At 44.2% G+C, this 17826-nt stretch overlaps 1 protein-coding gene across 4 annotated transcripts in view; it reads left to right on the forward strand.

Moving 5' to 3' along the window:
- LOC126336348 (solute carrier organic anion transporter family member 4A1) overlaps positions 1-17826 on the forward strand; it is an 840769-nt gene that overhangs the window by 788128 nt on the left and 34815 nt on the right. For all 4 annotated transcript variants that reach the window (XM_049999925.1, XM_049999926.1, XM_049999927.1 and 1 more), the window contains one exon: positions 6864-7062. In XM_049999925.1, coding sequence (XP_049855882.1) covers positions 6864-7062 — 199 coding nt within the window. The remainder of the gene's footprint in view (positions 1-6863; positions 7063-17826) is intronic.

Genomic DNA, 17826 nt, shown 5'->3' on the forward strand with positions numbered 1-17826 from the left:
CACACAGCAACAGAACGTACCAGCGTGACTTCAAACACTTTGTTTCAGGAAATGTTCAAAATGTCCTCCGTTAGCGAGGATACATGCATCCACCCTCCGTCGCATAGAATCCCTGATGCGCTGATGCAGCCCTGGAGAATAGCGTATTGTATCACAGCCGTCCGCAATACGAGCACGAAGAGTCTCTACATTTGATACCGGGGTTGCGTAGACAAGAGCATTCAAATGCCCCCATAAATGAAAGTCAAGAGGATTGAGGTCAGAAGAGCGTGGAGGCCATGGAATTGGTCCTCCTCTACCAATCCATCGTTCACCGAATCTGTTGTTGAGAAGAGTACCAACACTTCGACTGAAATGTGCAGGAGCTCCATCGTGCATGAACCATATGTTGTGTCGTACTTGTAAAGGCACATGTTCTAGCAGCACAGGTAGAGTATCCCGTATGAAATCATGGTAACGTGCTGCATTGAGCGTAGAACATGGGGCCCAATCGAGACATCACCAACGATGTCTGCCCAAACGTTCACAGAAAATCTGTGTTGATGACGTGATTGCACAATTGCGTGCGGATTCTCGTCAGCCCACACATGTTGATTGTGAAAATTTACAATTTGATCACGTTGGAATGAAGCTTCATCGGTAAAGAGAACATTTGCACTGAAATGAGGATTGACACATTGTTGGACCCGTCGAGGCCAATCAGTTGCTGATAGTGCCTGCACACGTTGTACATGGTACGGAAACAACTGGTTCTCCCGTAGCACTCTCCATACAGTGACGTGGTCAAAGTTACCTTGTACAGTAGCAACTTCTCTGACGCTGGCATTAGGGTTATCGTCAACTGCACAAAGAATTGCCTCGTCCATTGCAGGTGTCCTCGTCGTTCTAGGTCTTCCCCAGTCGCGAGTCATAGGCTGGAATGTTCCGTGCTCTCTAAGACGCCGATCAATTGCTTCTAACGTCTTCCTGTCGGGACACCTTCGTTCTGGAAATCTGTCTCGATATTAACGTACCGCGCGACGGCTATTGCAACGTACTAATCCATACATGAAATGGGCATCTGCCAACTCCGTATTTGTAAACATTGCACTGGCTGCAAAACCACGTTCGTGATGAACACTAACCTGTTGATGCTACGTACCGATGTGCTTGATGCTAGTACTGTAGAGCAATGAGTCGCATGTGAACACAAGCACGGAAGTGAACAATACCATCCTTCAATTGGGCCAACTGGCGGTGAATCGAGGAAGTACAGTACATACTGACGAAACTAAAATGAGCTCTAACATGGAAATTAGGCGTTTCCGGAAACATGTCCACATAACATCTTTTCTTTATTTGTGTGTGAGGAATGTTTCCTGAAAGTTTCGCCGTACCTTTTTGTAACACTCTGTATATATATTCCACACGTGTTTGTTCGCAAATTTCACCTGATGCTCTATCGAGTTTCGCCCTGCAACTTCATTTCCACACAGCGTAGTGTTTATGGCATCATATCTCCTGAACTATGAGTCGTACAATGATACGGTTTTCTAAGTACGTTCAGCGGAGTATGTTAATACTGTCTCCGAAATATGTTCCGAATAGATGTAGTCCTAAGGAAGTAATAAATTGAAAGGTCATGCTTGATGCCGCAGTTTTTCACGCATCTCAGTATTTGACGTCGTATCTCCTAAACTATGTGTCGTATAATATTTTTATAGGTACATGTGGAGGATTATATCTCCATCATTAGGTGAATTTATCCAAGTTAATTAGGTATTATGTTCGATTATACTGTCTGCAAAATGTGTTGGGTATGGAGTTACAAATAAATTAAAACGTCAACCTTATGCGGCAGTTTTACTGCATGAAAAGCGAAAATATAGTAAGCGATAAACGTTTTCTTATTTGAATAAAATGTTCTCAGTTTTCCAACCACGTCAATTGCTTAAAACTACACGAGCTTTCGGCTAAGCACTCCTTGGCCATTGTCAAAGTGGTACGAGTATTGTCAAGTCATACCACTAGACAATGGCCAAGGAATGCTTGATCGAAAGCTCGTGTAGTTTTAAGCAATTGACGCGGTTGGAAACCCGAGAACATTTTATTCAATGTTATCGCCGCGAGACTCTGCATTCATACATTTTCTTTCTTTATCATTTTGTGCGGAATCATCAGCGAGAAAAAGTTTTGTAAAGGTTTGTAATTATGTGTAAAGCTTGTTGCAAGTCTCTAAGTGCTCTCTGTCTCAAATACTGGACGACAAGCGCATGGATATTCATGCGTCGTGGGCTACACTACTTTTGTATCTCAGCTCCCACTCATTTGATACGTAAGCGGTTCTTACCTCCAGAGCGATGATTTCCAGACAGTACGTGATACGTGTACCATGTTTGGCTGAAATCGGTCTCGTGGTTTAGGAAGAAATGTGGCACATACATACATGCATACGTTGATACACACGTGCATCCATTTTTATAGTATATATGGATATTTTTCGGTGTGCGTTTCGGAGGATTATATCTTCATCATTACGTGGATTTATCTAAGTTGATTAGGTATTATGTTCGAATGTAAAACATTTCCTTTAACGAAAATATTCTGTCCAGAAATAAGCACGGAATTAGGAAACACTGTTCATGTGAAACACAGTTTGTCCTTGTCTCCCACGATGTCCTGTGGGCCATAGATGAACTGCACGTTCGTAGATTTCCCGGAAGTGTCTGACACAGTGCCAAACTGCAGACTGTTAATGAAGGCCCGAGGTTACGGAAAGGGATTTAATATATGTTAGTGGTTCTATGTAAATTATCTTAGATGTAAATATTATCTTAGATTTTATAGGAAGTCTGGATCACATGTTTTTTTTCAACGCGTTGTGAAATCTGAGCTAATTAACTAATTCGAAAAGTGGTCCCTTAACCAAACCGACTAGGTTAACTGGCCCATCTAGTAAAAACAGTGGAAATGCATTGACTTAACTAAATTTTATCTTCAAAACTTTGTAAAGGTGCATCGCAACATTTAGTTGCCATTGTTTACACCTCAAATATAACTCACCGGAATTTCAGGCTGTATTGGTTACTCGATAGATTTGCGGAAGGAGTCCAAACAGGGAGGTCTAGTGATATTGGATTATGGAAGGATGAGGAAAGAAGTCTGCCGTGTCCTTTCAAAAGAACCATCCCAGCATTTGCCTGTAGCGAATTAGGAACATAACGGTAAACATAAATCAGGATGGCCGGACGCGGGTTTGAATCGTCGTCCTTCCGAATGTGGGCCCAATGTGCTAACCATTGCGCCACCTCGCTCGTCGAACATCATACCGAGTTAGATGTTGGATCTTTGAAAAGGTGGGTGTTTGGAAAACTTTACACAAATAAATCACAAACATCATGCTCACGTTTCAGCCATGTCTGGAAAACAAATACACGCTTTTCTCCAATTGAATTTCCTTTTATTGCTTCTCAGATAGCAACAAACAACATAACTTCAAACTGCTAGTGTTAATTGACTTCTGGGTATTACGCTGTAGTCAGTTTGCAACGGAATTTCCATCGCATTTCCGATCAGCTTGACTTTGTGGTTTTCTGTTTGCTTGTGGCTGAAGACTGTAATGGGTTTGTGTCACCGTTTCTAGTATGTTCTCGGTATCTGATTTTGAAATTCTTGTTCATTTGGTCTGCATAGAATTTTTCGCAGTCATTACAGTTGATTTTATATACGAGGGTGAGTCAAATGAAAACCTTAATTTTGTAATAACAAATAGAAATTTTGCGCCGTTTCCTGTAAGTTGGTAAGCGTGTTACAAACAGCGTGCAGAATGGCCTGTAGGTGGTAGCATAGTGCAGATGCACACATACCGCCGCAGTATCAGTATAAAAATGGCGGCCCCACTTGCGACAGCGACTTGCAACAGCCTTCTGTTATTCGGTTTTTGCGTGGTGAAGGTGTGAAACTTACTGAAATTCATCGACGAATGAAGGTTCAGTACGATGATGCATGTTTGTGACAGCAGCAAGTCTACGAAGGAAGTAGGAAGATCGCGAATGGTGTGACTTCAGTGGAAGATGCTCCTCGTCCAGGTCAGGCACAACGGGTTGTGACTCCACAGAACATTGTAGCAGTTGAAGCCATAGTGAAGGAAAACCTTCGAGTGACACTGAATGACATTACAGCATGTATACAAATTAGTCATGGGGCAGCACACCACATTGTGCATGATGTGTTCCAGTTTCACAAAGTGTCTGCAAGATGGGTGTCACGGCAGCTGAATCCTGAAATGAGAGAACGACGTGTTGATGCTTGTGAAGAACTACTTCGACGCTTTGAACGAGAAGGTGATGATCTCCTTGCATGAATCGTTGTTGGGGACGAAACCTGGGTTCACTTCACCAACCGGAATCTAAGAGACCGAACAAGGAATGGCGCCATTCCTCATCACCAAAACCAAAGAAGTTTCGAACAGAACCATCAGCAGGGAAGGTTATGCTGGCTCTCTTTTGGGACGAAAAAGGCGTCATTTTGAAGCATTACATGCGTAGAGGGACCACTGTCACCAGTGCGTCATACACAGATCTCCTAAAAAACTATCTGCAGCCTGCAATCAAATCAAAGAGACGTGGATTGCTGTCAGCAGGTGTCCTTTTGCAACATGACAATGCAAGGCCCCACACTGCCCGTACAACAGTTGCAATAATCACAGACCTGCATTTTGAGTGTATTTCTCATCCACCATAGTGACCATTTAATATTTGATCAGTGAAAGCGTGTATAGCATTTTCTGTTGAAAAGCCTTTCTGAAAACCAAACTGACATTTTGTTAGTACTTTATTTTTACAAATATGGGAGGCTACTCTTGAATACATTACTTTCTCAAATATTTTTGATAGAGCTGTTAGAAGAGAGATTGGGCGATAGTTGTTGACATCCGACGTATCCCCCTTTTTATGGAATGGTTTTACAATGGCGTATTTCAGTCTACGGGGAAAACACCCTGCTCCAAAGAGCTATTGCATACTTGGCTGAGAATTCTACTTATCTGTGGGGAACAAGCTTTAAGAATCTTGCTGGAAATGCCATCAATTCCGTAAGAGCTTTTACTTTTCAGTGAGTTTATTATTTTACTGATTTCAGAGGGAGAGGTTCGTGGAAATACAGTTGTTTCAAACTGCACAGGTATGGCCTCTTCTATTAGAAGCCTTTCCTCTTCTAGTGAAGATCTAGATCCTATTTTCTCCACAACATTTAAAAAATGATTATTGAAAATATTTTCAATTTCAGATTGTTTGTTAGTACACTTGTCATTCAGTTTTATGGCACTAAAGTCTTCCTGTGCTCTTGGTTGCCCTGTTTCCCTTTCAATAATATTCCAAATTGCTTTAATTTTATTATCAGAGTTACTAGCTCCGCCAGAGGCTTCTCCGATATACCAAGCCTAATCCAGAGAGCAGCGAGAAGATCCAAGCCGGGCTGCCGGGGCGACAGCTATCCGAGTCTGCTGGCGGTTGATGAACTGACTATGTGCGGCCGAGCGCCGCTCTCTATAGCGCTTCGGCGGATGAGTACTTCGGAACTATTTTCCATCACGCGGTTTGAGGTGTGAAAATAGTTCCGGGATCTGCAACGACCTCTTCATTATGTTTATGTGGGCCGGTAGGGGCCCCTGGTGGCCGCTGGTGTCTTTGCTGTGGTGTTGTTGTTGTGGCTGTTCCTCAATATTGCCTGTCGGTTGTGTAGTGCTTCGGTGTGCCTACGAAGCGGGCAACCCGCGGCTGCAGGCTGTCAGTTTGGTTGCTGGTACTCTAGGCGCCGTGATGTCTGGTGAAGAAGGCCACAGCAGTGAGCGTGTCACACTACCTTTCAGTAGTCGCAGGCTCCTTTTCTAATCATGTTTCCAAAGAATACTTGAATATTGTACACTTAACTGAAGTAGTCCAACAAGTTTCTAGTTGCTGCAAGCGAATAAATGTTGATACAATTTCTGGAGTAGCAATTTCATACATACGAGGGCTGTCCAGAAAGTAAGCTACGATCGGTCACGAAATGGAAACGACTATGAAAAGCCAATAAAGCTTTGCAAAGATGTGTTGGGCAGTGTCTCTAGTATGAGTCTAGGTAGAATTATGTCGCTCTTTTCATTCCTGAGCTCTTAGTGAGCGCGTAAAGGTCTTATAGAAAATAGTGTCTCCCGCCAAGTACGAGGGCCTGGTGAGAATTGTCCCCTGAAGCTATGGAACCAACATTACATTTGTCGTGCGATTTCTTCTTCAAGACAATTCTCAGCGTCATTCTGCAGGGGCAATGAAGATGTTCCTGCATCGTTTCAATTGGAAATGTTTGGTTACCCACAATACAGCCTGTAATTGTCTCCCACTAAGTTTCATCTCTGCTCAAACGAACCGCTGGCTATGAAGACAACATTTTGGCACAGACAACGAGCTTTAGGCCAGCGTAGAGAATTGGCAGAAAGCACTAGCGGCTGCCTTCTATGATGAGGGTATTGGAAAGTTGGTACAACGCTACGACGAATGTCTGAGTCAGAACGGCGACTATGTAGAGAAGTAGCTGAAAGGTGTAGCTAACTGTTACAAATGAAACATTTCTGATTTTCACTGTGATTTTCATTTCGCGATCAATAGTAAATTACTTTTCTGGATAGCCCTCGTACCTACCTGCCTATGTGCAGTGAACTTGTATAGTCTGATCATCTCAAATGATTATGGTGCCTAACAAGCTATGGCCACACTCCCTAGGATTCAAGCACTTGTCGAGTAACGTCTCATTAAATGTAAGAATAAAAATTTCTGTACCTCACAGAGAAGTATGAGAAGACTGGACCTGAGGTGCGGCGATTGTAGTGAGAAAATGTCTTTCCGCAGGCCTGATCACGGTGCCGGCGGGCGGCGGCGGCACCTTCCTGGGGGGCTACCTAGTGAAGCGGCTCAGCCTGCACTGCGCCGGCATCATCAAGCTGTGCGTGGCAGCCACGCTGGTCGCCGCCGGCTTCACCGCCTGCTTCTTCCTCACCTGCCCCAACCTGCGCTACGCGGGCATCACCGCGCCCTATGCTGCAGACAGGTCAGTCCTCCGGCATACCAATCTTACTGTCTACATACTTCACCCTCAGAAGCCCCAACCTGCGATATGCTAGCATCACCGCACCCTATGCAGCCGACAGTTCAAGCTCCCCGGCATACCAACCTACTACCTGTCTACCTCTTCCTCATCTGCCCCAAACTTCAAAAGGTAAGTTCACTGTGTGTACCTCCATAGTACTCACTGCTTCTTCCATAGCTGTCCCAACCTGATTTATGCTTGCATCACCTTGCCCCATACCACAGACAGGTGAGTCCACTGTACATGCCTACCCATTACCTATCTACTTCTCCCTCAGTCCCCAACTTGTGCTATGCCAGCATCACCACATCCTATGCTACAGACCATATAACTCACCCACTTCTTTCTTACCTACCCCAGCCTGATTTATGCCTGCATCACCGTGCCCTGTGTCACAGACAGGTCAGTCCACTGCACGTACCTACCTACTACCTGTCTACGTTTTCAACAGCTGCACCAAAATGCTCTTTGATGCAGACAGCTTAGTCCACTGTGCATACCTCCATAGTTCTCACCTGCTTCTTCCTCGCCTGCCCCAACCTACATTACACCCTATACTGCAGACAGGTCAGTCCAATGCACATACTTACCTATTACCTGCCTAGTTTTTTCTCAGCTGCCCCATCCAGCGTTACTCCAGCATCACCACCGAGCGAGGTGGCGCAGTGGCTAGCACACTGGACTCGCATTCGGGAGAACGACGGTTCAATCCCGCCTCCGGCCATCCTGATTTAGATTTTCCGTGATTTCCCTAAATCGCTCCAGGCAAATGCCGGGTTGGTTCCTTTGAAAGGGCACGGCGGACTTCCTTCCCCGCCCTTCCCTAATCCGATGAGACTGATTACCTCGCTGTCTGGTCTCCTTTCCCAAACAACCCAACCCAACCCAACTCAACCCCCCCCCCCCCCCCACCCCAGCATCCCAGCATCACCGCCCCACTGCTGCGTGCAGTTCCGTTCTCTGGTATGCCTACCTACTGTCTGTGTACTTCTTCCTCAGCTGCCCCAACCTATGCTATGCCAGCGTCGCCGCACCCTATTCTGCAGACAGGTTAGTTCCACTGTGCATACCTTCACAGTATTCATCTGCATCTTCCTCATCTACTCCAACCTGTTTTATGCATGCATCACTGCGTTCTATGCAGCAGACAGGTAAGTCCTCTGGGAAACCTGCTTACTACCGTGCCAGCTCCCCCAGACCACGGGTGCTCTCTGGTAATGACATGCCTTACTAATTCAGATAACTGACTAAGATCCCGAGCTAATGATTTATCTACTAAAACACCAATAATGTATACCCCAGTTCTGTACGAACCCTTTACCCCATGACAGCGAAGTATCCTCCTTTCCCAACAAATCTCTCTTGTTTCCCAGTTCTTGCTGGTCAATATGTCTAAATTACTTTTCCGCAGAATACGCCTATGCCATAAACTCTTGATCTTGTACACCCATATATCTGTCTTGTATCTCCAGCTGTCACTGTTACTATTATTTTACTGTTGTGGTTATTACAAGTTTCCATTTGAGAGCATTGCTGCAGCGTATATGCGACGTAGCGCGACTCCGATGTGGGTATGTAGAGAAGGGATTAGCGTCGCATTCTTGTGTTTTCGACGTGCGTGTGGTAAACTCGGAAATTTAGACTATGGCGACATCATTACCAAATGCGTCCAAACAGGACAGCAAGACGTGACAAGTGCGAGAACAATCAGGTTAACAGCTTACGCATCCAAGTTGCTTACAAGAATAATATAAAGAAGAATGGAAAAGAAAATTGAGGATGTGTTATGTGAAGATCAGTTTGGATTTAGGACAGGTAAAGGCACCAGAGAGGGATTTCTAAAGTTGCGGTTGATAATGGAAACAAGGCTAAAGAAAAATCAAGACAGGTTCATAGGATTTTTCGAATTGGGAAAGCGTTCGACAATGTAAAATGGTGCAAGATATTCGAAATTCTGAGACAAATAGGGGTATACTAGTAGTATACAATCTTTAGAGGATCCAAGAGGGAATAATAAGAGTGGATGACCAGGAACGCAGTGCTCCGATTGAAATGGGGGTAAGACAGGGCTGCAGTCTTTCGCCCCTACTGTACAATCTATACATCGAAGAAGCAATCATAGAAATAAAAGAAAAGTTCAGGAGTGGAATTAAAATTCAAAGTGAAAGGATATCAATGATACGATTCGCTAATGACATTGCTATCCTCAGTGAAAGTGATGAAGAATTATATGATCTGCTGAAGGGAATGAACAGTCTCATGAGTACAGAATTTGGACTGAGAGTAAATCGAAGAAAGACGGAAGTAATGTGAAGTAGCAGCAATGAGAAAAGCGAGAAATTTAACAACAGGATTGATGGTCACGAAATAGATGAAGTTAAGGAATCGTTCTACCTAGGCAGCAAAATAACCCATGATGGACGAAATAAGGACATCAAAAGCAGACTAGCAGTGCCAAAAAGGGCATTCCTGGCCAAGAGAAGTCTGTCAGTACCAAACATAGGCCTTGAAGAAGAAATTTCTGACAATTTACGTTTGGAGTACAGCATTTTATGGATTGTGGGAAAACCGGAACAGGGGAGACGAGGTGCTGAAGACGAATGTTGAAAATTAGGTGTACTTATAAGGTAAGGATTGAGGAGATTCTGTGCCGAAAGGGAGAGGAAAGAAATATGTGGAAAACATTGACAAGGAGGAGGGACAGGATGATAGGACATCTGTTAAGGTATCAGGGAATGACTTCCACGGTACCGGAGGGAGCTGTAGAGGACAAAAACTGTAGAGGAAGACAGAGATTGGAATACGTCAAGCAAATAATAGAGGACGTAGGTTGCAAGTGCTACTCTAAGATGAAGAGATTGGCACAGGAGAGGAATTCGTAGCTAGCCGCATCAAACAAGTCAGAAGATTGATGACTCAAAAAAAAATCATTACAAAGTCAGGTTTCTGGTTCTGAAAAGGACTTCGGGAAGACGGCTGTCTGATGGAGTGGGACAGAAAGGGTGTTGTTCAGACAGGAAAGAGTGCAGTCACTATATTGTCCAAACAAGAGCCTGAAGGTCGAATAGAGATAAGAGGCACCGCATATGTTGATGATGTCAAAGACGACAGAGAGTGTGCAAACCTGTCCGTGAACAGGGTAGCTAAGCATAAGATGGTGAAAGATGATCAAAATACCGAAGGGCACCGATCTATTGCACACGAGCGTTTATCACCAGTTCTAGACGCCTTGAACTTTATTGAGAAAAAGCTTTCGGGATAACAGCGCTGTAATCAACGACTGGAGATATAATCGTTTGTACATGTTTCATTTGCTGGTCGAAATGGAAGAGCTTTATATATTTTTTAGGGAATGGAAAGACGCTGTTGACTTCTTGCAATTTGCAGTTACACGTATGTGCCCAGGAGAGCCCCACTGCCATTAGGAAAATGAGGAGGCAAGGAAGACGAGGATTAACGCTGTGAATTGAGGGTGAATGGAAAATCCAATGACAACAGCAATGGCCACGAACCATAGTAAGCCAGATTCGATATTCAATGAATTACATCGCTTTCATAGGTCCCTTTGGTAAATTGGTGACTTCCTGTTTGTTCCGATTTTTCGACGTCTGGTGACAGAACTGAAATGTACCCTGTACTGTGATACGGATTTTCCACATTACGTAGCCGAATAATATAGAAACATTTAAATTGCGGGAGGGAGATTGTTGTGGTCTACCGCAGTGATTCGAACCAGAAGATTACTCGGTCGCTAACTTTGCAGATTAAAAAAAAAGGAAAAAAACTGTTGTTGGAGTATTAGCATCTACGAGGTCTGATTGGGTGTCACTACCACGTAAGAGCAAGTATTGGGATTCGAGTCTAGAGTGGTACAAAGTTTTAATTTGGCACAAGTGTTCGAGAAAAGACATCTAGCCATAGGAAACAAAAACCGAGAAACCATACCTGGTAAGAGACAGGGCCATCGAGCTAGTGCAGTTAGGACGTATGCTGCCAGACAAGCTACAAGTTTCCCACAGGCAGTGCAATCAGAGCCACTCAGAACATCGTGCAAAAATGTAATTTTGCTTCTGCTTTAAGAAGAGTTCTGAGCAGTGCGTGATGAATGATAATGATGGTGGGTACTCGTCTCATTGAGCACAATAAAACACCCAGGAATTATTCTAGACAGCTTATCAGTTAAGGAACGCCTGCAAACGATTGACGATGTACTGAAAACACTAAACATCATCCAAAAACTGAGATGTCAATTCAGAATTGTTTTCTTCGCTTCCTGTTTTTCTCTCTTGATGGTTATTGCATCACAACTTGCCCGGATATTCTGCATACAGAAAAAGCGTTAGATGCGCAGTTCAATACTACCGCGAAACTGATACTACTTGCTATGCCCACGCTGCATTTTAGTTAATTGCAGAGGGAAACGGAGCAATAAGAAAGGTTTCTGAAAAGGGAAACAGAGAGAAGATGCTGTACTTGACAGTAGCGAATAAACAAACGAAGTCTAACATTTGCAGGAACATAAGCGTGGTTTTCCTTGCACCGAACAACCGCACATATCAGCCGAGAAGAATTATATAGCGTAATTAAAAGTTTCCTTCGCCGGGGTAAGAAGACGCTGACGAAATTGAGTCTGTTAAACCCGCAGTACGGAGCTGCTAAGTTCCAGTGACAGATGCGCCCTAAGAATAACACGAGACTAAATTAAAGTCATAAACCAAAGGAGCCGCCATTGTCGCATACGGAATTAAAGCAGACCTCTCCAGGTATTGTAGCAGCCGGGGCGCGCAGCGTGCCAGGCAATCTGCATTAAACAGCAATATTTTCCGGGCCAAGCCGGGGATAATTTCCGACAATTTCCACCGCAATCTACGTAAGAAAACACACAACCCGACCACTCTCGCTATGCAGATTTCGTTAATAAATTAAACGAGACAGACTTAGCAATTGTATAGAAGATTGTAGTAAGAAGCATTTTTTTTCCTTGATAGATGTACTAAGAGGGATGAAATCTGGAACTGGGTATCATGTGTTGATATTGAAGTGTCAACGCTACTGTAAATCGCCCATCAATTGAATCTGCTTTCTTTTGAGTTCTGCGAACGTGAGTACATTGTATAATGGGCGATTAAAAAGTTTCCGTTTGAGGCTTTTGTAGGGTTGTTAGGTTTTGAAACTAAAAATACGGGAGATTTAGGAAACGATGACCGAAGGAGTCCCACGCGGCATTATCGGCATGATTTACCGTTACGAGACCGTTACAGACAATTGGACACAAACGTGCACACAAATAATGAGTGCTTCCGGAAACGTTTACATATTGGCTCCTTTTACAAAAGAGGTTGAAAATTAACGAGAATTCATCATGTAGATAGTACTTAAAAAGAATTTTCATAACATTACGGTACTTTTCTAATTTACCGTAATATTTAATTAATGCAACTTTCATTGTTGATGAGGGAACGATAATCTTTGCGTGATACGAAAATGTTAGCGTAAATAAATAAATAAATAAAACTTCGTGAAACACGGGGGGAAATAATATGAAACACGCCAAAAACGTGATATGGTTGAAATACGGGAAAACACGTAAAATATGGGAAACCTGTCGAAAATTCAGGAGAAAATTGGGTAAAATACGAGAGAACCCTTAAATATGGGAGTCATAGCAACCCTGGGGCGTTGCTGCGGTGTATGTAAAACGTTGCGAAACCCTGATGCGGGTATATAAGCACCGACATGCAGTCCAGAGATTAGTGTGACATTCGTGTCTTGCCGACCTTGTTGTGGTAAATGGTAAACATTAACTATGGCGCCATTAATACCAAATGCGTCCAAACAGAACCAAGTTGCTGCTATTTCTTGGCTAACGCAGGACAGACACTAGTTGACATCTACATCTTCATACGTACTCCGCAAGCTCAATACGGTGCGTGGCTGAGTGTACTCTGTGCCACTGCCAATCATTTTCTGTCCTGCACCAATCGCAAATAGAGCAAGGGGAAAAAACTGTCTATATGCCTCCATACAAGCTCTACTTTCTCTTATCATCGTGATCCTTACTCGAAATGTGCGTTAGCGGCAGAAGAATCGTTCTGCAGTCACCTTCTGATGCCGGTTCTCTAAATTTTTTTGGTAGTGTTCCTAGAAAATAACGTCGCCTTCATGTCCAGAGATTCCCATTCGAGTTCCCAAATCATGTCTGTGATGATGCGTGCGTGTTGTTCGAACCTACCGGTAGCAATTCTAGCAGCCCGCCTGCCTCCATACCCGTACACGTCCATCCGCTCAATACAACTTGAAGCGAGACTCGTCCGACCAGGCCACATGGTTCCACTCACCGTCAGGCGCGGCGTAAAGCTTTGTGTCGCGCAGTCATCAAGGGGACACGCGTGGCCCTTCGGCTCCGAAAGCCCATATCGATGATTTTTCGTTGAATGATTCGCACGCTGACACTCGTTGATGGCCCAGCATTGGAATCAGCAGCAATACGCGGAGGGGTCGCACTTCTGTCTCGTTGAACGGTTTTCTTCAGTCGTCGCTGGTGCCGTTCTTGCAGGATCTTTTTCGGGCCGCAGCGATGTCGGAGATTTGATGTTTTCCCGGATTTCGCGATGCTGCCCGCCACCCATGTGGAGCACATATTGGTCTCACCGCGGACTTCTAGTACTCAGCCACAGACAATTGATTTCGTCAAAGTGTACGGGCCTGAAGATGGCGTTTACGCAACGTCGAAACTAATAGCCAAATAAATATAAAATCTTAAGTACAGCTCGAGGAGTTTCATTTTTAATATAAATTGTGAAATAGTCGTACGGGAAAATCCCCACTTCATCACTACCTCGGAGATGGTGTGACCCATCGCTCGTGCGCCGACTGCAACTGCACATTCAAACTCACTTAAATGTTGATAACCTGCCATTATAACAGCAGTAACCGATCTAGCAACTGCGCCAGATACTCGTTGTTTTATATAGGCGCTGCCGACCTCAGCGCCATGTTCTAGCTGTTTACGTATCTCTGTATTTGAATACTCTTGCCTGTACCAGTTTGTCAATTTTTGGTAAGATCTTATGGGACAAAATTGCTTAGGTCATCGGTCCCTAAGCTTATGCGCAACTTCATCTAACTTAAACTAACCTACACTATGGACAACACACACACCCATGCCCAAGGGAGGACTCGAACTTCCGACGGAGGATCCGCGCGGACCGTGTCAAGACGCCCAAGCCGCGCGGCTGTTCCACTTCCTTTGGCGCTTCAGTGTAAAAATGCGATAGTACTTACGCAAGTGTTTTCACAAGTTATTATGAACAGTATATCTTTGCAAAAGTCAGTGAAAATTTCGGTGGCCTCTATTGAACGAGAGAGTGCGAAAAACAGATGTTAACAAAAATTACGTAGGATACGAGCAATGTACTGATATTCCATTTAAACCGAGCATTTCACACACGAATTCGTAACCAGTAAAACAGTAGACATGAGTCGACAGAATACCATGTGACGAAAGCAGTTTCTATTTCATATGAAACAAACATCGGGTATAGATTTAAGTGTCAGGAAGTCATTTCTGAAAGTATTTGTATGGAGTGGAAGTGAAACGTGGACGATAAATAGTTTAGACAAGGAGAGAATAGAAGCTTTCGAAATGTGATGCTACAGAAGAATGCTGATTATTAGATGGGTAGATCACATAATTAATGAGGGGGTATTGAATAGAATTGTAGAGAAGAGAAATTTGTGGTACAACTTGACTACAAGAAGGGATCGGTTGGTAGGGCATATTCTGAGGCATCAAGGGATCACCAGTTTATTATTGGAGGGCAGCGTGGAGGGTAAAAATCGTAGAGGGAGACCAAGAGATGAATACACTAAGCAGATTCAGAACGATGTAGGTTGCACTAGGTACTGGGAGATGAAGAAGGTTGCACAGGATAGAGTAGCATGGAGAGCTGCGTCACACCAGTCTCTGGAATGAAGACCACAACAACAACAACATGAAACAAAAAGAAATATGGAATAATATACCTAGCCGAATATTACGGATGAGAGCAAAAATTAAGCAGATTACGAGCCTTATATATACGTTGCAGTTAAAAGAGTGCAATTCGCACAAGAAGGTCGTAGTCGGGAACATAATTTCCACTTGTGACAGCTAGGCGATCGAAATTGCAATATTGGGTTATACAAATAAATACACTTTACCGTCAGAGAACTAGGTCCCCATATAGAGTAATGATAATGTGTGTGAAACCTTATGGGACCCCATAGAGTATAAATGAAAATATTATCATCTAGTACTCGTATTTAGAAAAGCAATAATACAGATTTCCGCGCCATACTTCTCATATTCAAAGGTCACTGCCACGCCACTTGGAGCGCGGATGTCTTCTCTTTCAGTGTCGTTACACTGGCCTTGCACTTCTGACAGTTTCGTATTCTGTATTAGTAGTGACTGTAAGCGCTAGACTGTGATGTGTAAGGGCCGTCTGTTGCGGAGGCCCATGTTTAACAATGTGCGCTTAACGGCGTGCTCCGAAACGCTCGCGCCAGCATTGCACTGTGTCGTCAGATCTGCCACAGGTCGCAACCCCTCTGAACTACACGTCCTGTGGTGACGCGTGGACGTACACCTTGTCACCTGTTCATGGTTTCACCGTCTTTCAGCCACTTTCCATACATGTTCCCCACACTTACACTTAAATATCCGGTTAGCTTCGCCGTTTCCGAGAAGCTCCTTCCCAGGCGCCGGGCCTATATAACGATCTGCCCTTTATCAAAGTCACTTACATCTACATCTACATGACTACTCTGCAATTCACATTTAAGTGCTTGGCAGAGGGTTCATCGAACCACAATCATACTATCTCTCTACTATTCCACTCCCGAACAGCGAGCGGGAAAAACGAACACCTAAACCTTTCTGTTCGAGCTCTGATTTCTCTTATTTTATTTTGATGATCATTCCTACCTATGTAGGTTGGGCTCAACAAAATATTTTCGCATTCGGAAGAGAAAATTGGTGACTGAAATTTCGTAAAAAGGTCTCGCCGCGACGAAAAACGTCTATGCTGTAATGACTTCCATCCCAACTCGTGTATCATATCTGTCACACTCTCTCCCCTATAACGCGATAATACAAAACGAGCTGCCCTTTTTTGCACCCTTACGATGTCCTCCGTCAATCCCACCTGGTAAGGATCCCACACCGCGCAGCAATATTCTAACAGAGGACGAACGAGTGTAGTGTAAGCTGTCTCTTTAGTGGACTTGTTGCATCTGCTAAGTGTCCTGACAATGAAACGCAACCTTTGGCTCGCCTTCCCGACAATATTATCTATGTGGTCCTTCCAACTCAAGTTGTTCGTAATTTTAACACCCAGGTACTTAGTTGAATTGACAGCCTTGAGAATTGTACTATTTATCGAGTAATCGAATTCCAACGGAGTTCTTTTGGAACTCATGTGGATCATCTCACACTTTTCGTTATTTAGCGTCAACTGCCACCTGACACACCATACAGCAATCTTTTCTAAATCGCTTTGCAGCTGATACTGGTCTTCGGATGACCTTACTAGACGGTAAATTACAGCATCATCTGCGAACAGTCTAAGAGAACTGCTCAGATTGTCACCCAGGTCATTTATATAGATCAGGAACAGTAGAGGTCCCAGGACGCTTCCCTGGGGAACACATGATATCACTTCAGTTTTACTCGATGATTTGCCGTCTATTACTACGAACTGCGACCTTCCTGACAGGAAATCACGAGTCCAGCCGCACAACTGAGACGATACCCCATAGGCCCGCAGCTTGATTAGAAGTCGCTTGTGAGGAACGGTGTCAAAAGCTTTCCGGAAATCTAGAAATACGGAATCAACTTGAGATCCCCTGTCGATAGCGGCCATTACTTCGTGCGAATAAAGAGCTAGCTGCGTTGCACAAGAGCGATGTTTTCTGAAGCCATGCTGATTACGTGTCAATAGATCGTTCCCTTCGAGGTGGTTCATAATGTTTGAATACAGTATATGCTCCAAAACCCTATTGCAAACCGACGTCAATGATATAGGTCTGTAGTTAAATGGATTACTCCTACTACCCTTCTTGAACACTGGTGCGACCTGCGCAATTTTCCAATCTGTAGGTACAGATCTATCGGTGAGCGAGCGGTTGTATATGAGTGCTAAGACACTAGTGCACTTACCCGTTTGCCTGCCATACGCATCGTCGCTGGAATGATCCGCTATTCGCCCTTACTCTCCACCCCACCAGCCGTCATTCACAGTCACAATGGGCTGTGGTCATATTGTTTTGGTTCATCAGTGTACAGAAAAAACGGAGAATCCATACTTTCGAAAATGCACACATAAAAAAAAGCTTTGCACCACCCCGGTCCTCAGAACTCTCCATGAGAGACGTTGAATGTGGATATTGTATCACAGCTACAGTCCCTTTGACTGTTCACACATGTCATTAAACATGCCCAAAGATGTAGACAACCACGCACGAGCAGCCCCTATTAGACGGAAGGGGTCCGGCAGCCGATCAATTCCAGTCATTCCACCAGGATGGAGGTACACGGCTCGTGTTGTCTGTAGTTCAACCATGCCTAGACGGTCAATACCGTGGTTCCATCTCGTCCACACTGTTACTTTGTGCCAGGAAGGGCTCTCAACAAGGGAAGTGTCCAGGCGTCTCGGAGTGAACCAAAGCGATGTTGTTCGGACA

Source organism: Schistocerca gregaria, chromosome 2, assembly GCF_023897955.1.
Source record: "Schistocerca gregaria isolate iqSchGreg1 chromosome 2, iqSchGreg1.2, whole genome shotgun sequence".
NCBI lineage: Eukaryota > Metazoa > Arthropoda > Insecta > Orthoptera > Acrididae > Schistocerca > Schistocerca gregaria.